The 25,940-nt window shown below is 32.6% G+C and overlaps 2 protein-coding genes across 2 annotated transcripts; one reads left to right on the top strand and one right to left on the bottom strand.

Moving 5' to 3' along the window:
• Positions 1 to 2,278: 2,278 nt before the first annotated feature.
• Positions 2,279 to 10,864, top strand: LOC133326333 (patched domain-containing protein 3). The gene is made up of 8 exons (XM_061535002.1): positions 2,279 to 2,409; positions 2,487 to 2,632; positions 7,193 to 7,407; positions 7,474 to 7,655; positions 7,721 to 8,064; positions 8,189 to 8,527; positions 8,596 to 8,909; positions 8,972 to 10,864. Exons 1-8 carry the CDS (start codon positions 2,279 to 2,281, stop codon positions 10,862 to 10,864), a joined length of 3,564 nt encoding a protein of 1,187 aa, XP_061390986.1.
• Positions 10,865 to 12,564: 1,700 nt separating this feature from the next.
• Positions 12,565 to 14,463, bottom strand: LOC133326332 (galactose-specific lectin nattectin-like). The gene is made up of 3 exons (XM_061535001.1): positions 14,305 to 14,463; positions 13,953 to 14,061; positions 12,565 to 12,839 (listed from the first exon to the last, which is right to left on the bottom strand). The coding sequence occupies exons 1-3, from the start codon at positions 14,461 to 14,463 to the stop codon at positions 12,565 to 12,567; spliced, it is 543 nt and encodes a 180-aa protein (XP_061390985.1).
• Positions 14,464 to 25,940: the final 11,477 nt, after the last annotated feature.

Raw genomic sequence — 25,940 nt, 5'->3', positions numbered from 1 at the left:
CCTTTCCATTTTTGTTGGCTGCAAAATACCGTAAAAATATTTAACTTTCAAGGATGATAAATTATCTTGGGTTACAAATAAAAATGACTAAATTAAATCAAAAACGCCGGCATTAATCGACGGTTATTTTATAATGTCGTCATATTAACACTAATAGGGGCCCATTAATTTTGACCTTTAAAATGCATGGTTTTGTGATTTTTAGGCAATGCAAATTATTTGGTAATTTATTTTAATTTACAATTACTCAATTACCTCTAGGTTGTAAATGACATGTTTTTTCACTTCCTCTTTGTAAATGTATTTTTATAGAAAACCAACCTAAATATCTTCTATCTGTCGAGGAAGTGAAAATATTTTTTTTTAATCTTCTTTTCCTCCATTGGTTTGATTTTTTAAACAGAAGGTCTTTCAGAGAAGGTTGATTTATCATTATAACATCTACAGGATGTCTTCTGTCTATAAAAGACCTTCAGAATGCCTTTTGTTTATTTTTTTACAGAAAAGTCCTCCAGAATAGAAAAAGAAAATCCTCAGAGAAGGTTGATTGATCTTTATAAGATCTACAGGATGTCTTCTGCCTATAAAAGACCTTCGAAAGCCTTCTGTTTATTTTTTACAGAAAGTCCTTCAGAATAGAAAATACCCAGTATGAATTCTGTCTATAGAAAACTTCCTGCAAATTCCTGAAAAACGATATTCTATTTAATAAACACCTCCGGAAGAGCACTGGAAAAAAATTCAGAAATTGGAAGTCCCCAGAAAATCTTCTGATTTGTAGGTGTTCTGATGCCTACTGAAAACTTTCAGAAACTTTGGAGACTTATGTTGAACCTCTTCCCTATATTATAGACATCTAAAGGTCATAATTTTTTTCGTGTCTCCCTTTTTTGTCTATAGCAGATTTGAAGAAAAAATTTATTGTCTTTCGAAGTCTCATATGAGGCATTTTGCCCATATCTACCCTCATAAAACCCCAAAAAAATTCTTTCGAGCGTCTAAAGTTTTCTTCTCGCCCTTTAACGTATTAAGTCCCATTTTTCTCTCCCTATTTTCTGCCTCACAAAAAAAAACATAAAATTAAAATAGCATGCAGCCACTTCAAGGTGAGACATTTAATAAAACACCCCTACTAAATATTTTTTTTTATTATTCGGCGATGAAGCGTAACACATTAGAGGGAGATTTTTTTATACATATTCATATTAATAATGTTTAAAACGTTTTGTTATTAATATGAAGAGTATACGTTTAACGTCGCCCAAACATATGCATAGCTCTATGACAATGAACAGTTTTACCTTTCATGCCTTTTTCAGGTGAATTGCGTTTGAGTGTGTGTCTGTGTGTGCGTCTCCCTTTTTGTTGTTGTTGTTCAAAAACCACCCAAAATGTGATGATTGGCATGATGATGTTTCGTAGGTTTTTTTTTTGCTTTGAAAATCACAGTGTCAAATGAATTATTTCCCAACCCCACAAACACACAACTATTATTAATAATGAGTAGGGTTTTGTATGTGGCATTGTTGTTGTTGTAAGTGTTCCAACATATTTAATAAGAAACGATTAGGCGAGGTTAACGACTGTGATTGTGTGATTGCTTTTGGAGGAGAGGGGGTATTACTTCATCGTCATCATTTCATTCATTCATATTTAAATTGTTAAGTGTATTCTTGTAGCTAGTTTTTTATTATTATTACAATGAAGTGATCATATTATGGGAGTCTCTTTATGTCGCACTGAAAGGGAACACTCTTTGGAGTTTTTTAAAGAGTCTAAAATCCATTTAAGATCTCTCAAATATGCAAGTCATGGATAAACATTTAAAGAGAGCGACATCAAATGTTCTAAGGAAAGCTTTAATTATGCATATGCTGAGAATTTAAAGAGAATTCACATTTGCTCTTCTCTGTATTGTCAAGCACTTAACAGGTGATAGAAAGAGATAAGTGATTGTGTGTGTATTCATCAATGACATTTATTCTCTAATTAGACCCTTTTTATCATTGAAGAGAGGGCATGATATTAAAGACAGATAGTGATATAGGCTTCCATTTAAAAAAAGGGAGAAATATTATCTGCTATGGATTTACATTTTAAGAGAGGAAGACGTTAACATTTTTGATGAATTATAGACATGCATTATTATTATTTTTAAATTTTATTATTTTTAATTTTATTATTTTTATATATTTTTTAATTTTATTTTTATTGTTTTATTTTTTATTTTCTAATTATTTTCAATTAACTTACCTTTTATTTCCTCTTTATTTTCCAGATGGCTTGTGGTATATCTTGTGTGGACAAGACGTTAAATAAAACCTTCTTCTATTTGGGTAAATTTATTGCCCGTCATCCAGGCTATTTTATTATTGTGCCAATATTACTGACGTTGCTGTGTATTACGGGGTAAGTTGGAATTAAAATAAAAATAATTTATAAAATATTCAATTTATTTAATTTCTCTCCTCAATCTTCTGTTTCAGTTACCAACAATTAAAATATCAAATCGATCCCGAATATCTTTTCTCACCCATTAATGGTGAGGGTAAGGCGGAACGGGCCGTTGTGGAACAGTATTTTAAGGTTAACTATACACATCGTTTTAATGTTGGGCGTATTACAAGGCCAGGTAAGGGAAATCGATACAAAAAAATTATTTTATTTTTTGTAGCTAAATTTGCTTTCAATTTCGTCGTTATAAATTAATTAATTCAAAGTGAAACCCAATTAATTTTTTTAGTAGGCGTTGACTTTCATTTTCATTATGTTATTCTTCTATTTGTTTGATTTTTATGAGTTCTTTCTTTATGTTTATTGTTGTTTGTGTGTTTGATGTTGTTTGTTTCGAAGTCATTTCACAGATCATCACCATTCGTTCATTCAATTCTCCAGCAGCATCATTTTGTGGTTGTTGTATTTTTGTTGTTGCCTTTAAAGTAAAGCATGTGGGAATGTGTTTGTTTTCATTTCAATTCGGTTTTTTTTAAATAAAAAATAATAAGAGCGCGATTTAATTCAATTTACTAAACTAAGCTGTAAATTTAAATATGTTTGCACGTACATGTGCTACAAACATACAGTCATACATACATATGTATATAATGTGTATAAACATATCTCTAGAATTATTCTCATACGTAGTTTTGATGTGTGCCCTCTGCCATCGGCTCAGCACCACTAGATGGGTTCTGTCATTTAATAATGATGATGATTGTCTTCTTTAAGATGAGCTGGTAGTCAGAAGAGGCCTTCAGTAACTGGAGGGGCCTCGAAAATTAAAATTAGTCTTTTAATATTTGCGTTTATAGTTTTGGATTAGAATTGATGAGGTTTTCTAAGATTAATTTAGGAGTGATGTCTGTAGTCTGAGGTTATTGTAAATTTAAAAAAATATATATATTTTTTTATCCTTCACAACCCATTTTTTAAATCCGTCTTTTTTAATAATTTAAAAAAAAATATATTTTTTATAAGCCTCTGAGTTTCTCTCCCATATATTTTTTGGACTATAAAAAATATTTTTTTATACTTCTCATTAATATTTATTATTATCTTATTCTCCTTCACTTATTATCCCTCTGTTGAGAACAATTTTCTCAGTCACTGAGTACTATTGTGCGTATACATGTTGACACCACTTATACGCACTAGGTGACACCTTTTAAATTAATTTCAGCAATAAGAGAGTAAAATACTTATTTTTTAACAAAATTATATCTGGACTCCCTTATTTACATTCTATCGCATGCGAGCTGATAGAAGAGGCCCTCAGCAAACCTCAAATATAATTTCATCCCTGTATTATTTAATTTGCTCATGCTGTTGTTGTTGATCATCATGTATTAGAGCAAGTCACTGGAAAACTGTTGAACGACATCCAACGAGAACCGTCTGGAAGCCTCAATCATTGTCGTTCACTTTACAACAACAACAACAAATTTCATTCTGGGACTTTCTGTTTTCTCCATTGTACGTCACTTAATAATAAACAAAAAAACGTAACGTAGATGCATAAAATTATAATCATCATCAGCCGCAGCCACAGCAGCTTCACATACCAAATAGTAGCACCAGAATTGTAGCCTCGGATTCTTAAGTGGCGGCGCAAAATAACGTATCTCTGCACACAGCCGATGATCGCGATGATGATGATGATGATGATTGTAATGTGAAAGAAAATCCAATTGATGAAGAAACTGAGATTTCTTCGTCGTCTTCACAAAATGACTAACGGCAAACAACTGCGGAAAAGTAGAGGGGAAAAACAAATTAAATGAAAACTAGGGGAATGAAGAAGAAGGAAGAGATGAAGCAGAACAAAAAAAAAAACATGGGATCATTGGGATGATGAACTAATTCGAGCTGAACAACAACAACAAAATAAATCACAAGGTTTTTTAATTTCCAATAAAAAGCCGACAACAATTTTTTTCTCGTGTGGGGTCTTCAATGAACCTCCAACTCACAAAAAATAAGGCAATTCACCAAAATTCAATTCACAAAATCTATTGTTCATCATTTTTTCTAAGTAAATTTTTTTTATAAAAAAAAATCATGCCTTGTTTTGGTTTTGTATTTCATTGCCGTTGGTTGCTTTGTGCCATGACCCCACTTATTCGCTCATCTGCTTTATTCCCACACCCATTTTTGTTTTTTTTTGCTTTTTTGTATGTTTCCAAACTGAAGCTTATGTGTTGGTGCATTTTTTTGGTTTCTTGTCTTAGAGATATATTTTTTTCAAATTATTTTCAATTGAAACATGTGCTTAGTATTCGATGAGGTTTGTAATTAAGCAAAGATGACTAATGTGAAATTTTTGTTTTTTGTCACAAGAAGATGACAAAGGTTAATACCTTAACCCCGTACCATCATCATCACATTTTGGCCTTAACCTATTTTAGTTCCGCTGATCTACTTATATGTGCGGTTGACTTAAAAAACTGGGGGACAGACATGTTTTTTGTTATTTTCTGGTTGGCTGACTTTCTGTGTAGAGGTCAAATTACACCTTTTTTCTTAATTTGTTGTTATTGTTTTTTAATCTTAGTCTGACTATCAAGGTTTTTTTTGTTTAGCACAGTTCATATTTTTCTTAACAAAGCAGAAAAAAAATCGTGTAATGTTTTGAGATTGGAACGTTCAATTAATTGCTGAAATGTTAGGCTAAAGCCTAAACTGTTTTTTTGTTAGAAAATGTCTTAATATACGGATATGAATATCCTAGGGATATGAATAGAATAAAAAATTAGATTTTTGTTGGCCAGAAGTCAAATAAAATTTCTGCAGTCAAAACATAAATATTTCCATTTGGAGAATATTTCTGTATTGAAGTGTTCACAAGGGTTTAAAGGGCGTATACATGCTGTCACTACTTATACGCATTGAGGGTCGCGGATTTATCTAAACAAAGTTGTTGAGTAGACATAATTGAGAGATTTTTTTTTTGTATTTAGATGAAAAGATTCTTAATTTTTTTATATTTAGAAAAAAAGATTCTTCAAAAATTCTATCTCTGGAAGATATTTTTTTAAAGTTAAATAATTTTTTCCTTAATGTATTTAATTAAGATAGACCTAAAACAATTTTATAACTGTTAAACATTTGTAATAAAATTGTCGGGTAAAACGTATTTATTTAATAATTTAATTCCCTGCCTTACCCCACGGCGGACAATGCCATACATTCCCCACTAATAAATAGTTGTTTTTTATAAAAACAACAAACTGGGATTAAGCCTGACTATTTTGCAAAAACAAAATACAAATGGTATCCCAAATAACCCGCCAAACACTACTGATAATTTATTTTATTATATTTTTGTATTTTTTCTGAGGTCATTTCTGACTTCAATTTCCATTCTTCGAGATCCTAGTGAAATGGAACCGGTCAAAAGTTTCCCATAAATATTTATTTTGTACCCTTAGTGCGTATACATGTTGTCAACACTTATACGATCTATATAGCATTTTTGTCTGAGAGATTAATGAAAATCTTTAGATAATTTTTAAAACAATTAATTCTTTTTAATATAATAAAATGTATTCGTGATATACAATTCAGAAAATATACTCAATATCCACTTTTTCCAATTTTATATTCTTTCATTACAATTTATTATAATTTTCTGAACCTTTTCTAATACTTTGGGAAATTCTTAGCATAATTGTAACTGATTTTTTTCTGGAATAAAATCAAAACCTTAATATTTTTTCTATACGAACCTTGAATTTCCCTGCATTATTCTAAAATTTTTTAATGGGGGTTTTTATATTTTCCCTAATTTTTGCAGTATCTTCTTCATTATTTTTCTATGACTATTATATCCCTTTTGTATTGAAAAATCTATGACATAATTGCTTCCTTTATATTAGTTACAAAAACTACTACAACAAAGAAAAACAATTCAATCGTTTTATTTTGTCCAATGATGATGCTGGTGACTGACGGTGGTGCTGCTGACAATAGTTCATTAGATTTATTACCCTGTCGTGTTTTTTAGGGGACAATTGAGAAGGAGAGAAGAAACAAAAAAAGCAATAATATATTTTTTTATGATTATTTGTTTTTTAAGCTTTTTTCCTAACTCAAAATGAACAAAAAGTAATTGAACAAAACATGCAAATCTTAATATGAAAAAATATAAATAATTTTTTTTCATATATAAATATGGGCAAAGAAAAGGGGTAAACGTTTTTTCGATGTATGCATACGTATGGTCACGTAGTGCAAGATAAACGGTCACCAAAACAAAAACCCAAATTTACTCACAATTCATACAAATATGTTCATTTAATTACACAGGGTTACAAACATATTGTAAAAGAGTATAAATGCAAAAAGAGAAAGAAATGTAACTACGTAGGCCAAGTTTTTTTTATAGAAAAAAATCCGTAAGGATCGTAGATCAAGTTTTTTTTTTATAGAAAAAAATTCTGGAAAAATATTTTTCTATAAAAAAAATCGTGTAGGACCGTAGGTGACGTTTTTCCTAGGTCAAGTTTATTTTATATATATAAAAAATTCGTAGATATGTGTTCTCTTCCAATATCAATATACATAGGGACTTTAGAAAATGTATAAGTTTTGTAGCCTAGTGTATTTTATTGACTACGTGTGTAATATTTATTTTATTTCTATTCATTATTTCCATATTTTGTTAAACAATTTTTTATTCTTGTTGTTTTTTTAGGACGCTTTGGCCGAGTTATTGTCATACCAAAAGATGGCAATGACAATATGATACGTCGAGAAATATTCAAAGAATTACGACAATTGGACAATATCATACAGAATGCCACAGTGACATATGACGGGGAATCGTTTACCTATAAGGATGCCTGTGCCCGTTGGGAAAATGAATGTTTCGAAAATGATATTTTGAATTTGGATTATATTATGGATGATGTAAGTTTTGAAATCCCTCACCTTTTCGATATGTGATACTAAATTATTTCAATTTCATAATTTTAGATCGAATCCGGTGAATTGAATTTAACCTTTCCCCTGATGTTCAATCCCGTGACATGGGATGCCCATGCATTTCCGGTATTTTTTGGCGGTACCAAAGTCACCGAGGATAATTATATTATAAGTGTGCCAGCCATACAATTGGTATATTTTGTGACTGCGGATACCAAACGGCAAGATGAAAGGTAGGGTTCCGAAAAAAAATCATCGTATATTCTGCAAAATATTAACCCTGTTTTCTTTTTTACAGAGGTGCCGAATGGGAAGAAACATTTTTGCGTGTGGTGGGAGAGGCCGAAACCACGGGAGTATTTAAACACATATCTGTAGCATATTTTGCCTCTCGAACCCTCGATCATGAATTGGAAAAGAACACACAAACGGTTGTGCCTTATTTTAGTTCCACATTTATTCTGATGGCCTTGTTCAGTGTCATCACTTGTATGATGGGAGATGCGGTACGTTCGAAACCTTGGTTGGGACTGATGGGTAATATTTCTGCTGTAATGGCCACTTGTGCTGCTTTCGGTTTGGCCATGTATTTGGGTATTGAATTTATTGGCATTAATTTGGCGGCACCATTTTTGATGATTGGTAAGTATTTAATAGAATTTTTATTAATTTTTTAATGGAGAATTTTTCTTAAAATGTCCTCTCCCTTTCGTTGAAATTTCCTTTATTAAAAATTACTAAAAATATCCCTCCTCTCTCCCTTTAGGTATTGGCATTGATGACACCTTTGTTATGTTGGCTGCCTGGCGTAGAACTTCCCCCAAAATGTCTGTTCCTGAACGTATGGGTCACATGATGTCCGAGGCAGCTGTTTCGATTACCATCACCTCATTGACAGATTTAATTTCATTTTGGATTGGCATCATTAGTCCCTTCCGATCGGTTCAAATCTTCTGTAAATATTCGGTGCTGGCGGTGGGTTTCACCTTTTTGTGGCATGTTACCTTCTTTGCTGCCTGCATGGCCATATCGGGTTATAGAGAACAACAAAATCGTCATGCTATATTCGGGTGCAAGGTGCAACCTCTATCGGTGGCCATAAAGGGTAAGTTTAGCTTAAATCCCTAAAAAAAATCTGATTATAATCTATTTCATATTTTTTTTATCTTTTAGAAAAACGCAACATTTTCTACCGCGCCATTATGTCAGGTGGCATCAACCGCGAAGATCCCGACAATCCCACCGACAACAAAGACCATGTGTTGATGAAATTCTTCCGTGACAATTTATCGGCCATTATCAACAACAATTGGTGTAAATTTTTAATAATTTTGATTTTCGGAGCCTATTTAGCTGGGGCCTGCTATGGCATTACCCAAATGAAGGAGGGTTTGGAGCGCCGTAAATTATCACGTTCAGATTCTTATTCAGTGGAATTTTTCGATCGTGAAGATGATTATTATCGCGAATTTCCATATCGTATGCAGGTAGGGTTCTCCTGATTTTATACTCCCTAGTTCATGCTAATAATAGTCCTTTTTGTTTACAGGTCATTATAACTGGTGATTTAAACTATTCCGATCCCATGGTCCAGGATGATATTGAGGAGTTAACACGCAATTTGGAAAATACCTCATATGTCACCTCCTCCTTGTACACGGAATCATGGATCCGCTCCTTCCTGTCATTTGTTGAACGTAATAATGACTATTTAAATTTGACCTTGGACACCGAACAAGACTTCATCGACGCCGTCAAAGAACATTGGCTGTTCCCTGGAAATCCTTTCTCTTTGGATGTTAAATTCAATGAAAATGGCACAAAGATTTTGGCTTCCCGCTTCCTTATCCAAGCTGTCAACATTACCGATACCAATCATGAAAAGGAAATGGTCCGTGATTTGAGACAAATTTGCAAAGACTCGCCGCTGAATGCCACCATCTTCCATCCTTACTTTGTGTTCTTCGACCAGTTCGAATTGGTGCGTCCCACCTCGATACAATCGATGATAATTGGTGCCATTATTATGATGATCATCTCATTTGTGTTTATACCGAATATTTTGTGCTCCCTGTGGGTGGCATTCTCTGTGATATCCATTGAAATGGGTGTGGCCGGTTATATGGCCTTGTGGGATGTCAATTTGGATTCCATTTCCATGATTAACCTGATCATGTGCATCGGCTTCTCGGTCGACTTTACCGCCCACATTTGCTATACGTATATGTCATCGAAAAAGAAGAGTCCAAAGGCTAGAGTACGTGAAGCCTTCCATTCGCTGGGCTTGCCAATTATTCAAGGCTCCAGTTCCACGATTTTGGGTATTGTCGCCCTGTTGCTGGCCCAAAGTTATATTTTCTTGGTATTCTTCAAAATGGTGTTCTTGGTGATATTCTTTGGTGCCATGCATGGCCTGTTCTTGTTGCCCGTGTTGTTGTCTCTCTTCGGCCCTGGCTCTTGGCAAACATGGACCGGACGTGATAAGGGCTGTGATGATGAAATCGATGAAATTGAGGGAAAAATTAAATTGGCCAAAATGGATAAGAACTTTGCGAATGCCTTCTATCTGCCCTATGCCTCAAATGTGGCTGGTGTGAATGGTTTTACCTCGAAAGGATTTTTGGGTGCTCCCTATAAGGCATATGGCGATGAAAAAGATTTGGGTATTGGCACATCGGGAGAAGATTCCTCTGAAAGCAGTTCCTCACGTTCGCAAAGACGTCAAGCCTTGGAAGATGAGACAACACAGAGACGATATGAAGAAGGTTGGCGAAAATCCTCCTATCACGATCTCTTTGCCAATAATAGTTCCGCACAATTTGCGGCCCACCCTGCCTTGTACAATCAAAAGGTAACAGCCCATGAATGGCGTACCCGCTTGGAGGAACATCAAGAACGTAAACGTCAAAATAGCGGAGAACGTTTTGCCTATGATAATTATGGTGCCGATTTGCAGAGGCGTCATGGTGAGTTCATTGATGATGAAGATGTTGAGCCAAGGCGCCAGTTTACACCCACCTCATCGTTGGATGAACGTTCGAGGCGTAAGTATCGTTCAGCTTTGCCACGTGTTAGTACGGGAGGTGGTGTAGTGGGCAGTGCGGCAGCTGCTGGTAGTGGTGATGAGGATAATTATCGCCAACAATCACACTTAGATGCATCACACCTTGCCTCCGCCAAACGTTATCAACGAAGACGTTCCTCCGATGAATCGACCCGCCACTTCCAACGTTGGCCTACGTCCAATATCGAGGAGAGATTTATGCGCCGCCATTCTCCAAATCGTAATACGCACAGCCATGAAGATGGTGATTATCCCGCCAATTATCGTCCTGAACCACCCAGGCGTTCATCGTCACATCATAATCTCTATTATCCCAATCAAAGTAAATCGTCATCACAGCAGCAGCCACCTAAATATCAATTTGGTTATAATCATTGATGATATACACACACACACACAGACATACATATGTATGTATCCAGTTAGAGTAGTAGGTCTTTAGCCTCGATTCACTGAGATTTCGCCCCAAGGAGTGAAAAGTGAATTTTTGGGTTCTCTTTTTTCTAATTTAATTTAAAGATGGCGCATATGATGTGACATTGGATTTTTTTTTAATTTCAACTATTATTTTAATTAATTTTTTAAATTAATTAATTTAGGAGACTTTTTTTATACATACAAGTGACATGAACAGGAACAAAAAAAAAGAGAAAACTATAACAACAAAAATTAAATAAAATAAAAACAACAACAATGTAATATTAGTTAGTTAAGTAAATTGTAAGTTTAGGAAAAAAATAATTAATTGAAGAGAAGAGTAGGAGAGAATGAGAGCTAGGAGAAGTTGGCAAGGGGATAGTTTTGTGTAGGGAATTTTTAGCGACGAGACCGTTTTTTTTAAAGAAACTTTTTTTCACATTTGATTTTTTCTACAAAAAGGTGGACCTATAAAAATAGGAGAAAATACAAATTTTCAAAAAAAAGTTCCAGGATCAGATTTTTTTTGGTTTTATATAAAAATTGCCACATTTTATTATAAAACAAAAATCAAGTTCAGACCCCTGACAGGAAAGAAAAAAATAAACAAATTTGGTTATGGCCAAGCCAAACCTATTTCATTAGAAAAAAATATCCCCTGGCCTTAGTTTTGATTTTAGAAAGTTATAAAAAGTATATAAATTAATTTGAAACTTTATTTATAAAAACAAATACAAACCTATATATAAATAATATTTTAATTTTTTAACAATTTTGGTTTTTTTAAAGCCCACAATTACACAAATAGATTTTAATTCTCTTAGGGAATTGCAAACTATTTACAGTCATCGTTTTCGTTTTTCGTTTTTTTTTAAATAATTTCACATTTCCCTTAGGTGTTGTTTCCCCCCTTGTAGATATTATCTAATTCGTGTGTGTGCTTTCAGTAATATTTTTCCAAAGAAAAATATTATTTGAAACAAAGGAAAAAATCAATTTGGTTCTCTTACTTCCCCTCTACGTATAAATATTGTTTATAACATTTAGAAAATATTATAAAAAAATTAAATTTAAACAAATACTCATGCATACATTTTCCCCAAATATTTAAGCAACAAATTTCCATTTCTATTTTTATAATAATAATAATAATAATTTAATATAATAAAAATAAATATGTATATTTGAAAATAATAAAACAAAAAAACAAATGAAAAATATATTACAAAAAATAGTCATTAATTTTAATAAACAATAGGGATTTTTTAAATGGCCATACAACAACAAATTGTGTATATTTAGGTGGCCTGTTATTTTTTTTATTCACTATTTTCTGTAAATTTGTTTCCATTTCTTTTTTTAATTTAGTTATATACGTAGAATTTTGTATTTTTTTTCTTATTTCAATAAGAATTCCTAATATTTCGATTACGCTTTAAATATACAAAATAAAAAAAAATCACAATAAAATAAAACAACAACGAATATATATTGTTCCCCCCCTCAACCCCATGTACTATTTTGCGTAATAAAAAGTTTTTTTGTAAACTATAAAAAAATTAAAAAATATTGTGTTTTTTTTTTTGTATTTTTTCCATAGTTAAAGAATTTTATTCTTTATTTTTTAATAAAAAATAAATTTTCAAAATTTATTTTTTTTTTCAAAATAAACTGTAAGTATAACGACACGAACCCTTGACGCCACAGGCCGGCTCTGTCGGCTTGGAACAAATGAAAAAGTATTCCTTTACACAATTCGCAGTGGTCCATTCAAATTTGCTATTTGTGGCAACACAGTGATTGGGATTGTTGCCTTTAGGGGGTTGTCCCTGGGTCCATTTGGTAAAATTGAAATTTGCACCACTCGATAGCCAGGTGTATTGTTTGTGCAAAGCTAAATCGGAACCGGAAATCCAAAATCCAGCATCATATAAGTCTAGGGAAAAAGAAAAATATATTTAAAAAGACCCAAAAAAATTTTAAGAATTTTTTATATATTTCCAAAGGCTAGAAATAAGCAAAATTCTTAAAAATATTTATTTTCAATTATTTTCTAACAAGTTTTGTTAAGATTTTTAAACAACTTTTTTAATAACTATTCTAAAAATGTTTTCTTTGACCATCAACAAATTTGAATTTTTTTTTTAATTATTTTTTTTCAAAAATTTTTTTAAATATTTTCCTTGGTTTTTATACCCTTCACCACACTGTGGTACAGGGTATTATGTCTTTGTGTATATGTTTGTATGCATAAAATCACTTTTTATGTCGATTTATTCATGTCCGAATTTTTGATTCGAATTGGATGAAATTTGGCACAGCTCCTTTATTTGGCCCGTGGACGAACCCTATTGAAATTCGGAATTAGATGTAGCTCTCATATATAGTTTTGACCGATTTAAAATAAATGGGGCACTAAAGTCTCTATATATCTTTCGATTTGCAAGAAATTTGGCATAGAGTACTGAATTAGATCGAGAATAATGTATGCTAAGTTTCGTGAAAATCGGTTCAGAATTAGATACAGCTTCCATATATAGTTTTGCCCGATTTAAGGTAAATGGGACACCAAAGTCCCTATATATCTTTCGATTTGCACGAAATTTGGTATAGAGTACTGAATTGAGTCTAGAATGATGTGTGCTAGGTTTCGAAAATTAAATTTTTATAGCTCCCATATATTTTTGTTATTTAAGAAATTTTCCCTATATATCCTTCGATTTGCACGAAATTTGGCATATGGTACTGAATTAGGTGCAGAATAATGAGTGATAAGTTTCGTGAAAATCGGGTCAGATTTATATATAGCTCCCATATATATTTAATAAAATGGTGCGCCAAAGTCCCCATATATCCTTCGATTTGTACGAAATTTGACATACCTTACTTAATTGAGTCTAGAATGATATGTGCTAGGTTTCGTGAAAATCGGTCCAGATTCAGATATAGCTACCACATATATTCGACATATGTGGAATATATCCAAAAGTGGTGAAGGGTATCATAAAGTCAGCCCAGTCCGACTTTACTACATTACCTTTACACTTACAATTCGCAAACAAATAATTGCTCAAATTATCATATTCCGCCTGAGATTCAATGGCCGTTAAAGTCATATCCCGTGCAGCACAAATATAATTGGCCGCATACCAGTTGAGCTAAAAATAAAATAAAAAATAAAGGAAATTTTGTGTTAATTTTGCACTTAAAAATCAGAATCAAGGAAGGATTGGACCAATAAGGTACTTTATATGACGAAAACAAAAAAATCGATAAACTGTTTTATAAATAGAAGATCATTGAGGTTTCCGGTAGATGGATCAAAATTAATTTTTATTTATAAACAATTTTAATATTTTTTTCACTTCAAATTTATATTTTATTAATAACCGCTCTCTTACCTTCTGCGACACACCCACATAATATTGTTTTTCACCCAAGACCACAGTCAAACCAAGAGATCTTGGTGAAGGGACAAAAGTCGCTACGGTCTCATTACCAATGCCAATAAATATCGAAAATATTGTAAATAAAATTGCAAGTTTCAATGTTAATGACATGATGAAAGGTTTAGTAGTTTGAAAACTATGACCTTAACCTTATGAAAATCTCTTATATATAGAGAATAGAATTTTTAAAAATCTACTCCAGAAAATTGGGGGATTTTTCCCTAGAAGCTTATCAAAGAAATTTGCATTTGCAATTTTGAAATTCATACAATAACTTGACATTGATAAATGGCAAAGCAAACATTTTTTTCACATACCAAATAGGGGAATTTTCTGTAACATTGTTGGATTTATTTTTTTAGGAAATAATATTTAAATTTTTTATTAAAAAACTTAAAAAAAATTAAACCAAAATAAATTTTATTTGAAGTAAAATATATTATAATATCATTCTCCCTTAGAAATGAAGGCAAAGCTTTTCCATGAGCTTTTTAATTAGTCTACTAGACCTTGCAATGCATTTCCTTTAATACCACATCGATTTTTATTAAATTCCCTTACTAAAATCCAACCCCAAGAAATGAAGACAAATAATGAAGTAAACCATCAATTTTTATCACTTCATTAAATTAATTAAAACTCCTGTAAACATTTTCCCCTTCGATTGCATTTTTTTAATTTTCATTAACATTTTACGATAAGATTACGAATAAAATCAAGGAATTCAAAATAGTTGCATGGATGAATGACAATTTTCCCCCCAACTAATGACAATCATCATTATTAAAGAGAATAAGTAAAGCTACGCTTCTGTAACGGAGCGAATAAGTAACTACATCGTTATCCCTAAAAGTATGCAATTGTATTTGTGTCTCTAATTACGATGACAATAATGCCAAGTTGATGTTGGCATTTCGAGTTAATTAAACACAAATGCTGCTATGCAACCAAGTTTAGTTTTACAAAAACAACAGAAAACCACTATTATTGTTGTGGGCACAGTGGGGTATTGGTAGACATTTTATAGTAAAGTGAATGGTTAAGAGGAAGACTTAAATTATTTTAAGGGAAAGGCCATACAATTAGATTTCAAAAAATCTTTTTAAAAAATACAAAAAATTAAACTTGATTTTTTAAATTTCAACGTCAAAAAAATTAGATTCAAAATATTAAAAAACCGCCTAAAATTAGACTTAAAAATATTTTTTAAAAATCCACGCTAAAATTAAATTTAAAGTTTTTATAAATTCATTCCCAAATTTAAACTTAGCAATATTTTTTTAAAAAAGCGTAACATTAGAACTGGAAAATATTTTATATTCCTCCAAAAAGGTATACTAACAAATATTAAAAAAAAATCGAAAATATAGGATACGTACACAAAAGTGGACCTATACCGAAAAATGCAATGTACACCAAATACAAATTTCAGCAATTTTTAATGGATATTTTCCCTAAAAACTCCCAGAAAGTGGTCCGATATTGACGATGCATGGTAGGGTGAAACATCCCCAAAATACTGCAATTAAGAGGTCAGAGTTATATAACGCCATCACCAATATACGCAGGTTTTATTTCGGCCTAACAGATATAGCTCCATTTCGAAACTAAAATTTTTGCATCAGAATACATTTATTTACATTATATGGGGGCTAGGGACTACCCCTAAAAGGGGGTGAATATTAATAATTTTTGGTAGGGAGATTTGTTACCATATACGACTACAAAATACCAAATTTCATTGAATTCGGTTGAAAAACGCGCTCAAGAACCTCAAAATATCGAAATTTGGTGGTACCATTATATGGAACTACCAGAAAAAATGGACTTATATTTACAATATTTAGTGGAGATATTTGGTACCCAAAAAGAACCCAATGTACCAAATTTCAGCGAATTGGGTTGAAAAGCGAGCTCAAGAATCCCAAACTATGAGGGCTATGCCTAAACGTGGACCGATATAGCCCATCTTCGAACTTGACCTTGAAAAGACTCTATGCAAAATTTTGGCGATCTGCCTCAATTACTTCAGAAGATAGCGTGATTACAACAGACGCACGGAAATGGCTAGATCGTCTTACAATTTTACCCTGATCGAGAACATATATACTTTATAGGGTCGCAAATGAATCTTTCGATGATTTACAAACGGAATGACAAAATTAATATACCCTCCATACTATGGTGGAGGGTATAAAAATACTACTTCTGACAAATTTTCTAAACATGTAAGTAAATGTAATTTCATTTTTTAATTATAAATCTCTCCTCCATCCTATTTTCCCACTTTCCCTCATTTCACCCAATGTCCTCCGCTAATGTGTTTAATCCTTTTTATAAGTATTGCAGCTTATGAACATTTTTTTCTGCGTAGTTTTCACATTCTTGCTTGTCATTTTGGTTGATAATCCAGTCACTTCGATGCTGAGTTGGTATTTACAACTCAATTTCATTGAAGCTGTTACATTTCGCTACCAAGGATAAATATCCTTGGAGATTATGACACAGAGGCAAACATTATCGCCAACAATGTGTTTAACTTTCTCAATGACCTTGTAATGTTAAGCGATTGACAAGTGTTTTTATTTTTTGCTTTGTTTGTCCAATGAGTTTCTTTTATTTTATCTCATTTCATTGCTCATTGTTATCCTGGTTATCCTTGATAATGATAACCTTTTAAAATTTATTCAAAATATTCTAATATTGTTGTGGAGAACGAAGTGAAGAAATAAGAAGACAAATAAAAACCAAAATTGTCAAGGATAGGGAAGTGTATGTGTGTGTTTGCAGGATTTTCAAGTATTCCAAATGAAATTCAATTTTCTGTTGTCAACTTCTGAGAAATCTTTATGGCCAATTGTTTGGTACAATTGTTCCAGGATGTTATTTAAGTGCAGGAGGGTTGTATTCAAAATTGAATTGTTGGTTTGTAGGGTTTCACAGCTAATTTAAGTCAAAAAACGTTAAATAAAATTCAATTAGGTTATAAATAATTAAACATTTCGAAAGATGCTCCTTGAAGTTAAAAATATTTCTTCTTAAAGAAAACATTTCCTCCCCAACCTCTTTAGTTTTCCCCTTTTTATTAAACCGAAATTTCCATCGAAAACTACAATACATTGTTATTCTTGCCAATCACATTTTTTACCATCAACTTTAATGAAATCATGTATATGCATGTTTATGGTTAGCAAGCTAGCGAAACTAAATGATAACATAAAAAATATACAAAAGGATATCTTTGAAATCCTTACCATACATTTACACTTTAACAAAATCTTACAACGACAAAAAAATCAAAACATTCAAACGAAGACCAAATGCTATGACCATTTCAAAATGAAGGGTCCCTTCTTTGAAGGATATCTTAATATGCAACTGAAGAGAAAAAGAGCACATAAAAAAGGTTATGCGTTGCAGTTCAAAACAAATCCTTGACCTAACATAATTTAGATTTTGTTAAGCTTAAAGTAACGACGTCAACACTAAAACGAGGAAGGACATCAATTGATAATGGAATGGTTGGCAAAGGGGACGATAAATTTGACTCAAGGGAGAAATTGTTCAATTTTCCATAAAAATCTGCAAAAAATATGTTAGCAAAAAAATACAACAAATATCAAATAATATTTTTTTGAGAAAAAATTGGAAAATTGGGGAGATTTGGGAGGTTTTTCAGGAAATGACAGCATGGGGACATTGTATTAAAACAGTAGTCTTCAGAATGATTGCTTTTGCTAGAATATTCTATTATTTTAATTTTTATAGATTTTCCTTTATTAATCTGAAAAGTTTTTTATTAATTTCTGTTTCAATATGGGCTACATGATCGGAGTTGCAATGAAAAGGAAAGCCAGAGAGATACTACATTCCCACCACTATGCGACGCGTTTCGCCGTTGGTTAAGCGGCTCATCAAGCATATTGGGCAATGTGGCTTACAAATGTCTTTACTTGATAAGTTGTATTTATGCCGACTATTGTTTCGAAATTGCATCTACGAATTAAATTCAACCGTATTAAAGTTCGGACATTTAGCATCACACCAGAACGTGACTTTTGGGGTCAATTGGCGCCTTTCTTCTCAAAATTTGGTGTAAACCTGGAACTTAGGAGGATTTTTTAAGTGCTCTTCCTTAGCAAATTAGTATTTTTTTTCTATAAAAATTCTCTATAAGTTATTGAGGAATATTTTTTTAGATATAAATATTTTCCTTCGGGAATGAGAACAAGTCCCGCAAAGTTAAAATCTGCACACAAACCGAGAAATGTTTTCGACCAATTAAGGGATTTTTTGGAACAAATTCTTCCTTAGTAAGTGGATTTTTTACCGAAAAATTTTTATCCCCAACAGAATAATTTTACTTAAAAAGGGTCTTACTCAGCGAACTGAGATGGAGATTTTTTCTACCAAACTTGAGGGTTTTTTTTCCTCAGTAGCGGAGGATTTTTTATATAGAGTATCCCTTAGTGTCCTGTTGCGAGAATCTTAATATGGATCTTCGAAGATATTTTGAGTCATACTTAGTGACGATTCCTGGAGTGGAAATCAAACCAAATATTTTTAACGGAAACCGGCGCACGAATCATCATCGAAATAGCCAGAAAGTGGACCTCAAGAACGTGCTTAGAGTTTTTTTCGAAATTACTAAATATACGAATGATCCGCAAGGGATGCGTAGCCAAATTTTTGCCTTTAACAAATAGTCTTTGGTTGGAAGATGTTATAGACTCTTATAAGAAAGTTTTTTCTGGTCTACAAACATCGAGTCTCTTTAAAGAAGACCACCTTGTTTTCTAAAGGCTAACCTTCGAGTCGTATAGACGATAACTTCTTGAATTATCTGCAAAAGGAAGAACTTTCTGTCTGTTATAAGAAGATCATCTCATATTCTATTGGAAGTTATTTTGGCATTTTTTTGAGGGATAAAAATCCGTTCTTCGGATGGAAAAAATTTAAGTCTTCTATGGATGATTTTCTACTGCTCTTCGAGTCTAACAAAGAAAGCAGTTCTGAAATTTGCTTATAAAGGAAGAATCTCCTGTCCCTACAAGAAGAAGATCATCTCACAGTTTAAAGAGTGTTATTTTGGCCATTTTGAAGGACAAATTTCCAGTCTTCGCAAGGAAAAACTTCAGGTCTTCTATAGGTTGGTGTTTTGAGGAAAAAGCTTCTAAGAGGGTAATCTTCTGAAGTGATGCAGAAAGACCTTCGAATCATGTATTCTATAGGAAACCATGAAACTTTTTGGAAGGAACAATTTTTGGTTTCTATGCGATGCCCTTCTGGCTTTATTTATGGGATACCTTCTGATTTCCTATAGAAAAATGATCAGGTCTATTATAAGAAGGACTTTCTGGTGTTTTAAGGAAAAGGTTTCTGGTATTCTTTAGGAAAAACCTTTAGGAATCCTCTAGGACAACAATCTTCTGCTGTGCTACAGAAAGACCATCTAATCTTGTCTTCAATGGATTCCTATTGAAGACAAGATAGATAGAATTGATCTTCTAAAAGAAGTCACTTTGCAATTCTGGAAGTTTTTCGGAGGGCACAACTTTTGGTTTTTATGCGATGCCTTTCTGGCCTTATTTATGGAATACCTTCTGATCTCCTATAGATAGACCATCAGGTATATTATAAGAAGACATTTGGTCTATTATAGGGAACCCATAAGAGCTTAGGCAATTATTTGGCTCTAACAAAATATTGAACTTTCGATCTTGAAAAAAAAAAATTCAAAATCATAAACCCCAAATCATACGGCAAGATCTCGGAGAAACGATGATGATTTCTTTTTTTTTTAGCGTCAGCACATCCTAAAATGGTGGAACGTTTGCCTGACGGATCCAAACTTGCACAAATCAGAGAAAATCGACCTTGTAATTGGTGTCGACCTGTTTTCACAAATACTGGAAGATAGAGTCAGCACTCTTCCGGGAAGGAAGAAAACATATGCAGATAGCACCGCTTTTCTATCATCATTATAGTTCTTCCTTCCCGGAAATCAGGATATAGGAAGTCGAATTATGCTGAGTAAAAATGTGGATTTGTAGAAAATCGATTTGGGATACTAAAAATATGAAACTGATTCTCAAAACATCAAGGTTTACAAAAATTATCTTTTGCACCCACTGTGAATTGCTAGTATTTTAAAATAGCGAAATTTACTTCGATTACTTCCCAAAGTATGCTTTGATTTTTTATAAATTCTCTAAGCTATCCTTTGTAAGTTGGAGTTTTATTGCCTTTCCACTTTTATAATCCAAATGCTGTTTTACACAAATATCCCCCCGATTTTTTTCTGTTGAAAACAGCAAAAATTTCCATTGAATTGTGAGGCAAAAATGGGGGGATTTAACTCAAAAACATATCAAAATTTACGAGATCACAACGTGAAATTGCATTATGTCAGGGTAGCAATTGCAATTTACGCACTTACACACACACATACAACCAAAACGAATACAACAAATAAATGCGATAATATCAGGAATTGTATCCCCCAACACACAAACCCCAATTCCATGCATAAAAAATTGTTCGCAATATATTGTATGCCATTGAATTGACATTGAAATGACCTTGCACTACTAACCACCCAGTGTTATGAAACATAAGCTAATTTAGTCCGAACAACTCTATCAACACCCATTTTCAATAAAACAAAAAAAAAAAACGAACAGAAGAATGAAAAATTTCTTTGTCTTTATTGTTGTATCAGTGAAACGTAGAAATCCCGCGCATACGGAAATTGCTTTGGGGTATTGGAACTCCTGTTAGCATATCCTTGTTATTGCATTCCTTTTTCTGGTGTTGTTCCTTTGGCATACATACGAACATAGCTCCTGCATTTCAATGCAAGTCTTTGCTGAATCACCTTACTGTGTGGCATTGTTGTTGCTGCTGTTGTTCCAATCGCTGAGTCGTTTATTTGAAGAACATGAAAATCTACTTGAATGTCACGTCCAACAAACGAATGTTGTCGATGTTTTTCTTGTTGTTGTTGCATTTTTTTTGTGGTAATAGCCACCAACAGTTGTACAAGCTGCCAGTAGTTTGCCGATACTAACTTCGTTACCGCCAACGAATTTAAAAACAATGCGCACAAAATGTTTAGCATACTTTTAGGGGACACAGTGGATGAATTTTGAAAACAATGCTTTAGGGGATTTTTTAATGAAATACTGATTGAGTTCCTGAAAACGACTTTCTGGGCTTCTCTAAGAAGGTTCTCTAGATTTCTGTAGGAAAAAATGCTGGACTTTTAGAGGAAATTCTTCAGGTTTTCCTTAAGAAGACCATTGGATGAGATTTAAAGCAAGGTTTTAGGGGTTTCCTAATTGAAAAATCGCAGGACATCTTGAACACGACTTTCTGGGCTTCTGTAAGAAGGTTCCCTAGACTCCTGCATACTGGTCTTTTAGAGGAAATTCTCCGGGCTTTCTTTAAGAAACCATCGGCTATTTTAAAAGAAAGCTTTTTTGTTTTTTATTAGAAGATTCTTTGGCCTTGTCTAGGAATCCTTCTTGTTAGGAATACCTTCTGATCTTTTTATGATCTATTATAGGGAGACATTCAGGTCTTCTATAGGAAGTTCTTTAGATTTTCAATAGGAAGATTTTCTTCCGATGTATTATAGGAAGATTTTCTGGTCTTCCTCTAAAGGAATATCTTTTGATCGGCTTCTCTAAGAAGATCTGGTTCTCTATACGAAATAGTTTGCCCTTCAGGTGTTTTATAGAAGGACTTATTGGTCTTATATGGGGAGTCTTTCAAGTCTTATTTAAGAATATTGTCTTTTGGAATGTTTTTATATATTCTGCAGGAAGCAAGATTTTAATCCTTATATTAAATTAGGCTTATATTTTTATCTGCAAACACTGTCATCGAAGAAATGAAAACCAAATAGTTTACCATCTATTAAATATACACGGACCTCCAATATTTCCCTTTAAAAAATATTCATCATACTCCACTATGCGGATACGCTAGACAATGATGTCGATGGTGGTGAAGTAATGCCAACACCAAATAAGGATCCTTCTCAGTAGGGGACGATTTCACTTTTTGCCACACTCACACAGCAGGTGTTTAGTTAGTTGGTGGCTGGTTAATGGCAGAAGTTGTCAATAAGTGCCATTTTATGCATTACCTTCCACTGGCAATGTCTGTGGGGGAAACAAACTCTGGATGTGTGGTTATTGGTAACAAGTGGCTTAAATAGTTGATTAAATTATATAACAGCAAGGTAAGTTAGCTTTTCCATTTTTGTAATTTAATTTTATGTTACATTTTATCTCCCCAAACGTGGAAGAGATTTACTTCTCCCTTTTTCATAGAATCTACTTACTTTAAGTTTGTAACTAAGTTTTTTTCTTTACTTTAATTTATGGCCAATATATAAATCTTCGTAATAACAACAAGTCATGTCCTTCTCCTCGCCTCCCCCCCACCTTTACATCTAATAGCTCTGTGACACAGGGTGTGTGCGCTCCCGCACTAAATGGACACTTTGACATGCTATTGTGTTGGCGCAGTGGCACAAATAACATTCACAAAAGTTTAAAGGATATGCAAGATTTATATGTGTGTATGGTCAAGAGCACAAAAAAGTGCAAGGAGATAGGAAGTCATCGTCAGCGACTGGCAATGTCTTAATATTGAATGACAAATTACTTTCAATTTAATTGCAATTTGTACGTGCAATCGAATATCCTTCATAGCTGTTTTTTTCTTTTTTCACGATATTTTTCATGGGGTCTTCATTGTCATGGCATTATTTCAAAGTCATTTGCGTTTTAATTTTTATGTTTAAATTAACTTAGTTATGGGACATCAAGATATCAAATAAAGTTGGCAAGGAGAATGATAATCTAATTTTTCTTTTTATAAATAATATAAAATTTTAGAATAATATAAATTCCAACAAATATCAAAATTTTAAATTTAATTTCAAAACTTAAATATTTTATTAATAAATGATAATTTTGTTATAAAATTTAGTTTCGATTTTAGAATAATATAAATTCCAACAAATATCAAAATTTGAAATTTAATTTCAGAACTTAAATATTTTATTAATAAATGATTATTTTGTTATAAAATTTAGTTTCGGCATAAATCTACGAGAGTATATGGCGCCAGAGGTTATTAATTAGGCGCCAAATTATTTAATAGGCCTAGCTTTTTATGCATAAAACATATTTGGCAACTCTTCACATTAATGAAACAAATTTTCAATCTTCAAAACATCTTATTGATCATTAATACGAAGCAAATTACATAAAAATACAAAGAGGAAAAATAAATCCCTTCCATTGGCATTATTTTCTAATTAAAAACACATTTTTTAAGTATTTTAATCATTTTATTCCAATTTGTTGACTAAAACAATGATTTCGTTATTGGCAACACTCAACTACAACGAAAAGACGCCCCAATTGGCAACACAGCACACAAAAAGCTTTCTCTGCTATCATTTCCATTGAATTGTCCCGTTTGATTCCCCACACAATTGCCAATTGAACAATCATGCAAAACAGCTATTCACTGAAATGAACCACCACCGAACTACTGACCAACACAACACAATAATGTGTAATTACAACTGCAATGCATCGTGCGTTGTTGGTTTTGTTGTTATTGTTGGTGCTGCTGCTGCAACTTTACATTTGATTCGATTTTCGTTTAGTTTGTCTCAGTCTCTCAGTTGAAATTTGTTGTTACGGTCGATAGTTTGATGTGTGCGGGCGTCCGTCTCTAGAAGAAAAATAAGTGATGAAAATACACAAAAAAGAAATAATACATGATTTTTTGTAAATGTAAAGTGAAGGAAGCAGCTAATGAAATAAATTACAAAAAGCAAAACCAAATAGTTCACGCTGAAACGTGCAAAATAAATTCCATTAAATAAAAAAAGTAAATTTCCCTTAGAAAAAAGAAAGAAAAAAAAACAAAAGTTTGCAATTTTTCTTTGAGATTGCTTTACAACAGAAAGACGGCTACAAAAGTCAAAACGAATAAAAATAGAAACACGAAAAAACAAGCAAAAATTGAATGCATGAATAAAAAAAGAAGAGAAACAACAACAACGACGGCAAAAAATTAATGGTCGCGAAAAAATTTGCACAATTTTGTTTTTTGTTGGTTTGACGCGGCAGAGTTTGGGGCTGAACAACGACAGCAGAGTGCGCCGCTGCTGGTTGGTTGGCAGTCTGTCAGGCTGAGTTTTGCTTTTTTCATTTCATTACAATTCTCTTGACTGTGCTTTAATTTTGTTTCGTGTGTTGTGTGTGGTTTTTATTACAATACAAAAATTAACTCGGTTTGTTGTCAGCGAAAATAATAAAAAAAAGCAGCGGTGGCGGTGGCCAACAATTGCAACAACAAGAAACGCATTTTTTATTATTAAAAAAATAAGCAGTGTGTGAATGTGCATGCCAAAAAATTAAGCAAAAGCAAGAATAAGAAACAACAACAATAAAACAAAATCAATCCCTGGCTCCCTTCCTTCCAATAAGAAAGAGTATTGCCGACAATAAAACTCACTCTCGTCGTTAGCATCGGTCGGTCGGCATAGGCCGCGAAGGCAGCAGCGCCAACAACAACTAAAAAGTGTGTGTGTTTGACCGAGTGTGTGTGTGCACATGAAAACGAAAAGAGAAGTAAAATAATGTAAAACAAATAAATTAGCAAACAAACAACAAGCAAAAATAAAATGCAATGAATGAAAATGATTATTGAGAACAACAGCGGCAGCAGAGAGAAGGCAAATGTAAATAATTATTTTTGACACGGTGAGAGAGATAGAGGCCTTTTGCTGCTCAGTGTGTTATTTAAAAAACAACGGCGTTTATTAAACTCCAACTGTGGCGGCCGACAGCAATATGGGCTGCAGCCTCAATGTAAACATAGGCAAATTGATGGAATTAAAAGGGAAATTGTGTTTAAAAATAACCAAATTATTAAGTTAAAAAGTCTAAATAAATAAAAAAATGGAAAAAATTCAGTGTGTGAAAAGTTGGCAGCTAGAATTTTGAGATTAAAAAAATTAAACCGAGTGTTTCATAAAGTGATAAATTTGCAATAAAACAGCATGTTTTGAAAAAGTCAATAATTACAAATCCAAAGTGTAAGTTATTTTCTATTAAAAAAAATAATAATAAATAACAACAACATACAAAAAGTGAAATTAAAAAATAAGTTTACTGTTGACCCTGCAGTTGTAAATTTGCCAATAAATAATAAAAGTGCAACAACAATCTCGTGTCAAAAATTTTGTACACCACTGGAGTTTAAATCACATGTGATTTCCTTCTTCTGCAATTCGGTGTTCTTCTTCTTCTTGCTGTCCTTTATGTTAAAAGGTAAGTCTACCAACAAATTTATGCAAATTCGTTGACGCTCTGACCTTTTCTATTAAAGGCCTACCGTGGCAAAGACAGAACTTCAGAAAAAAACTAACTAAAACAAATATCCACAAAAGCGAATACATGACAAAAAAAGATCCCATTCAAAATGCATAGGAACAAGAATTTTAAAAAAGTGTTGTCAATTTGGCGTTTTTAACACTTGTAATTGTTAAAGAA

The sequence above is a fragment of the Musca vetustissima genome, unplaced genomic scaffold (assembly GCF_032173495.1).
Source record: "Musca vetustissima isolate MV318-11 ecotype Yass unplaced genomic scaffold, APGP_CSIRO_Mvet_v1 utg7192, whole genome shotgun sequence".
Taxonomy (NCBI): Eukaryota; Metazoa; Arthropoda; class Insecta; order Diptera; family Muscidae; genus Musca; species Musca vetustissima.
This window is presented reverse-complemented; position numbering and strand designations above follow the sequence as displayed.

Bases quoted from the DNA above. Each gene is read 5' to 3' on its own strand.
- LOC133326332 (XM_061535001.1), bottom strand. From the start codon at position 14,463: ATGTCATTAACATTGAAACTTGCAATTTTATTTACAATATTTTCGATA. The intron at 14,062-14,304 runs GTAAGAGAGCGG...TTTTATTTTTAG, and splicing joins ATGTGGGTGTGTCGCAGAAG to CTCAACTGGTATGCGGCCAA. The intron at 12,840-13,952 runs GTAAGTGTAAAG...CTTTTTCCCTAG, and splicing joins CAATTATTTGTTTGCGAATT to ACTTATATGATGCTGGATTT.
- LOC133326333 (XM_061535002.1), top strand. From the start codon at position 2,279: ATGGCTTGTGGTATATCTTGTGTGGACAAGACGTTAAATAAAACCTTC. The intron at 7,408-7,473 runs GTAAGTTTTGAA...TCATAATTTTAG, and splicing joins TGGATTATATTATGGATGAT to ATCGAATCCGGTGAATTGAA. The intron at 8,910-8,971 runs GTAGGGTTCTCC...TTTTGTTTACAG, and splicing joins AATTTCCATATCGTATGCAG to GTCATTATAACTGGTGATTT.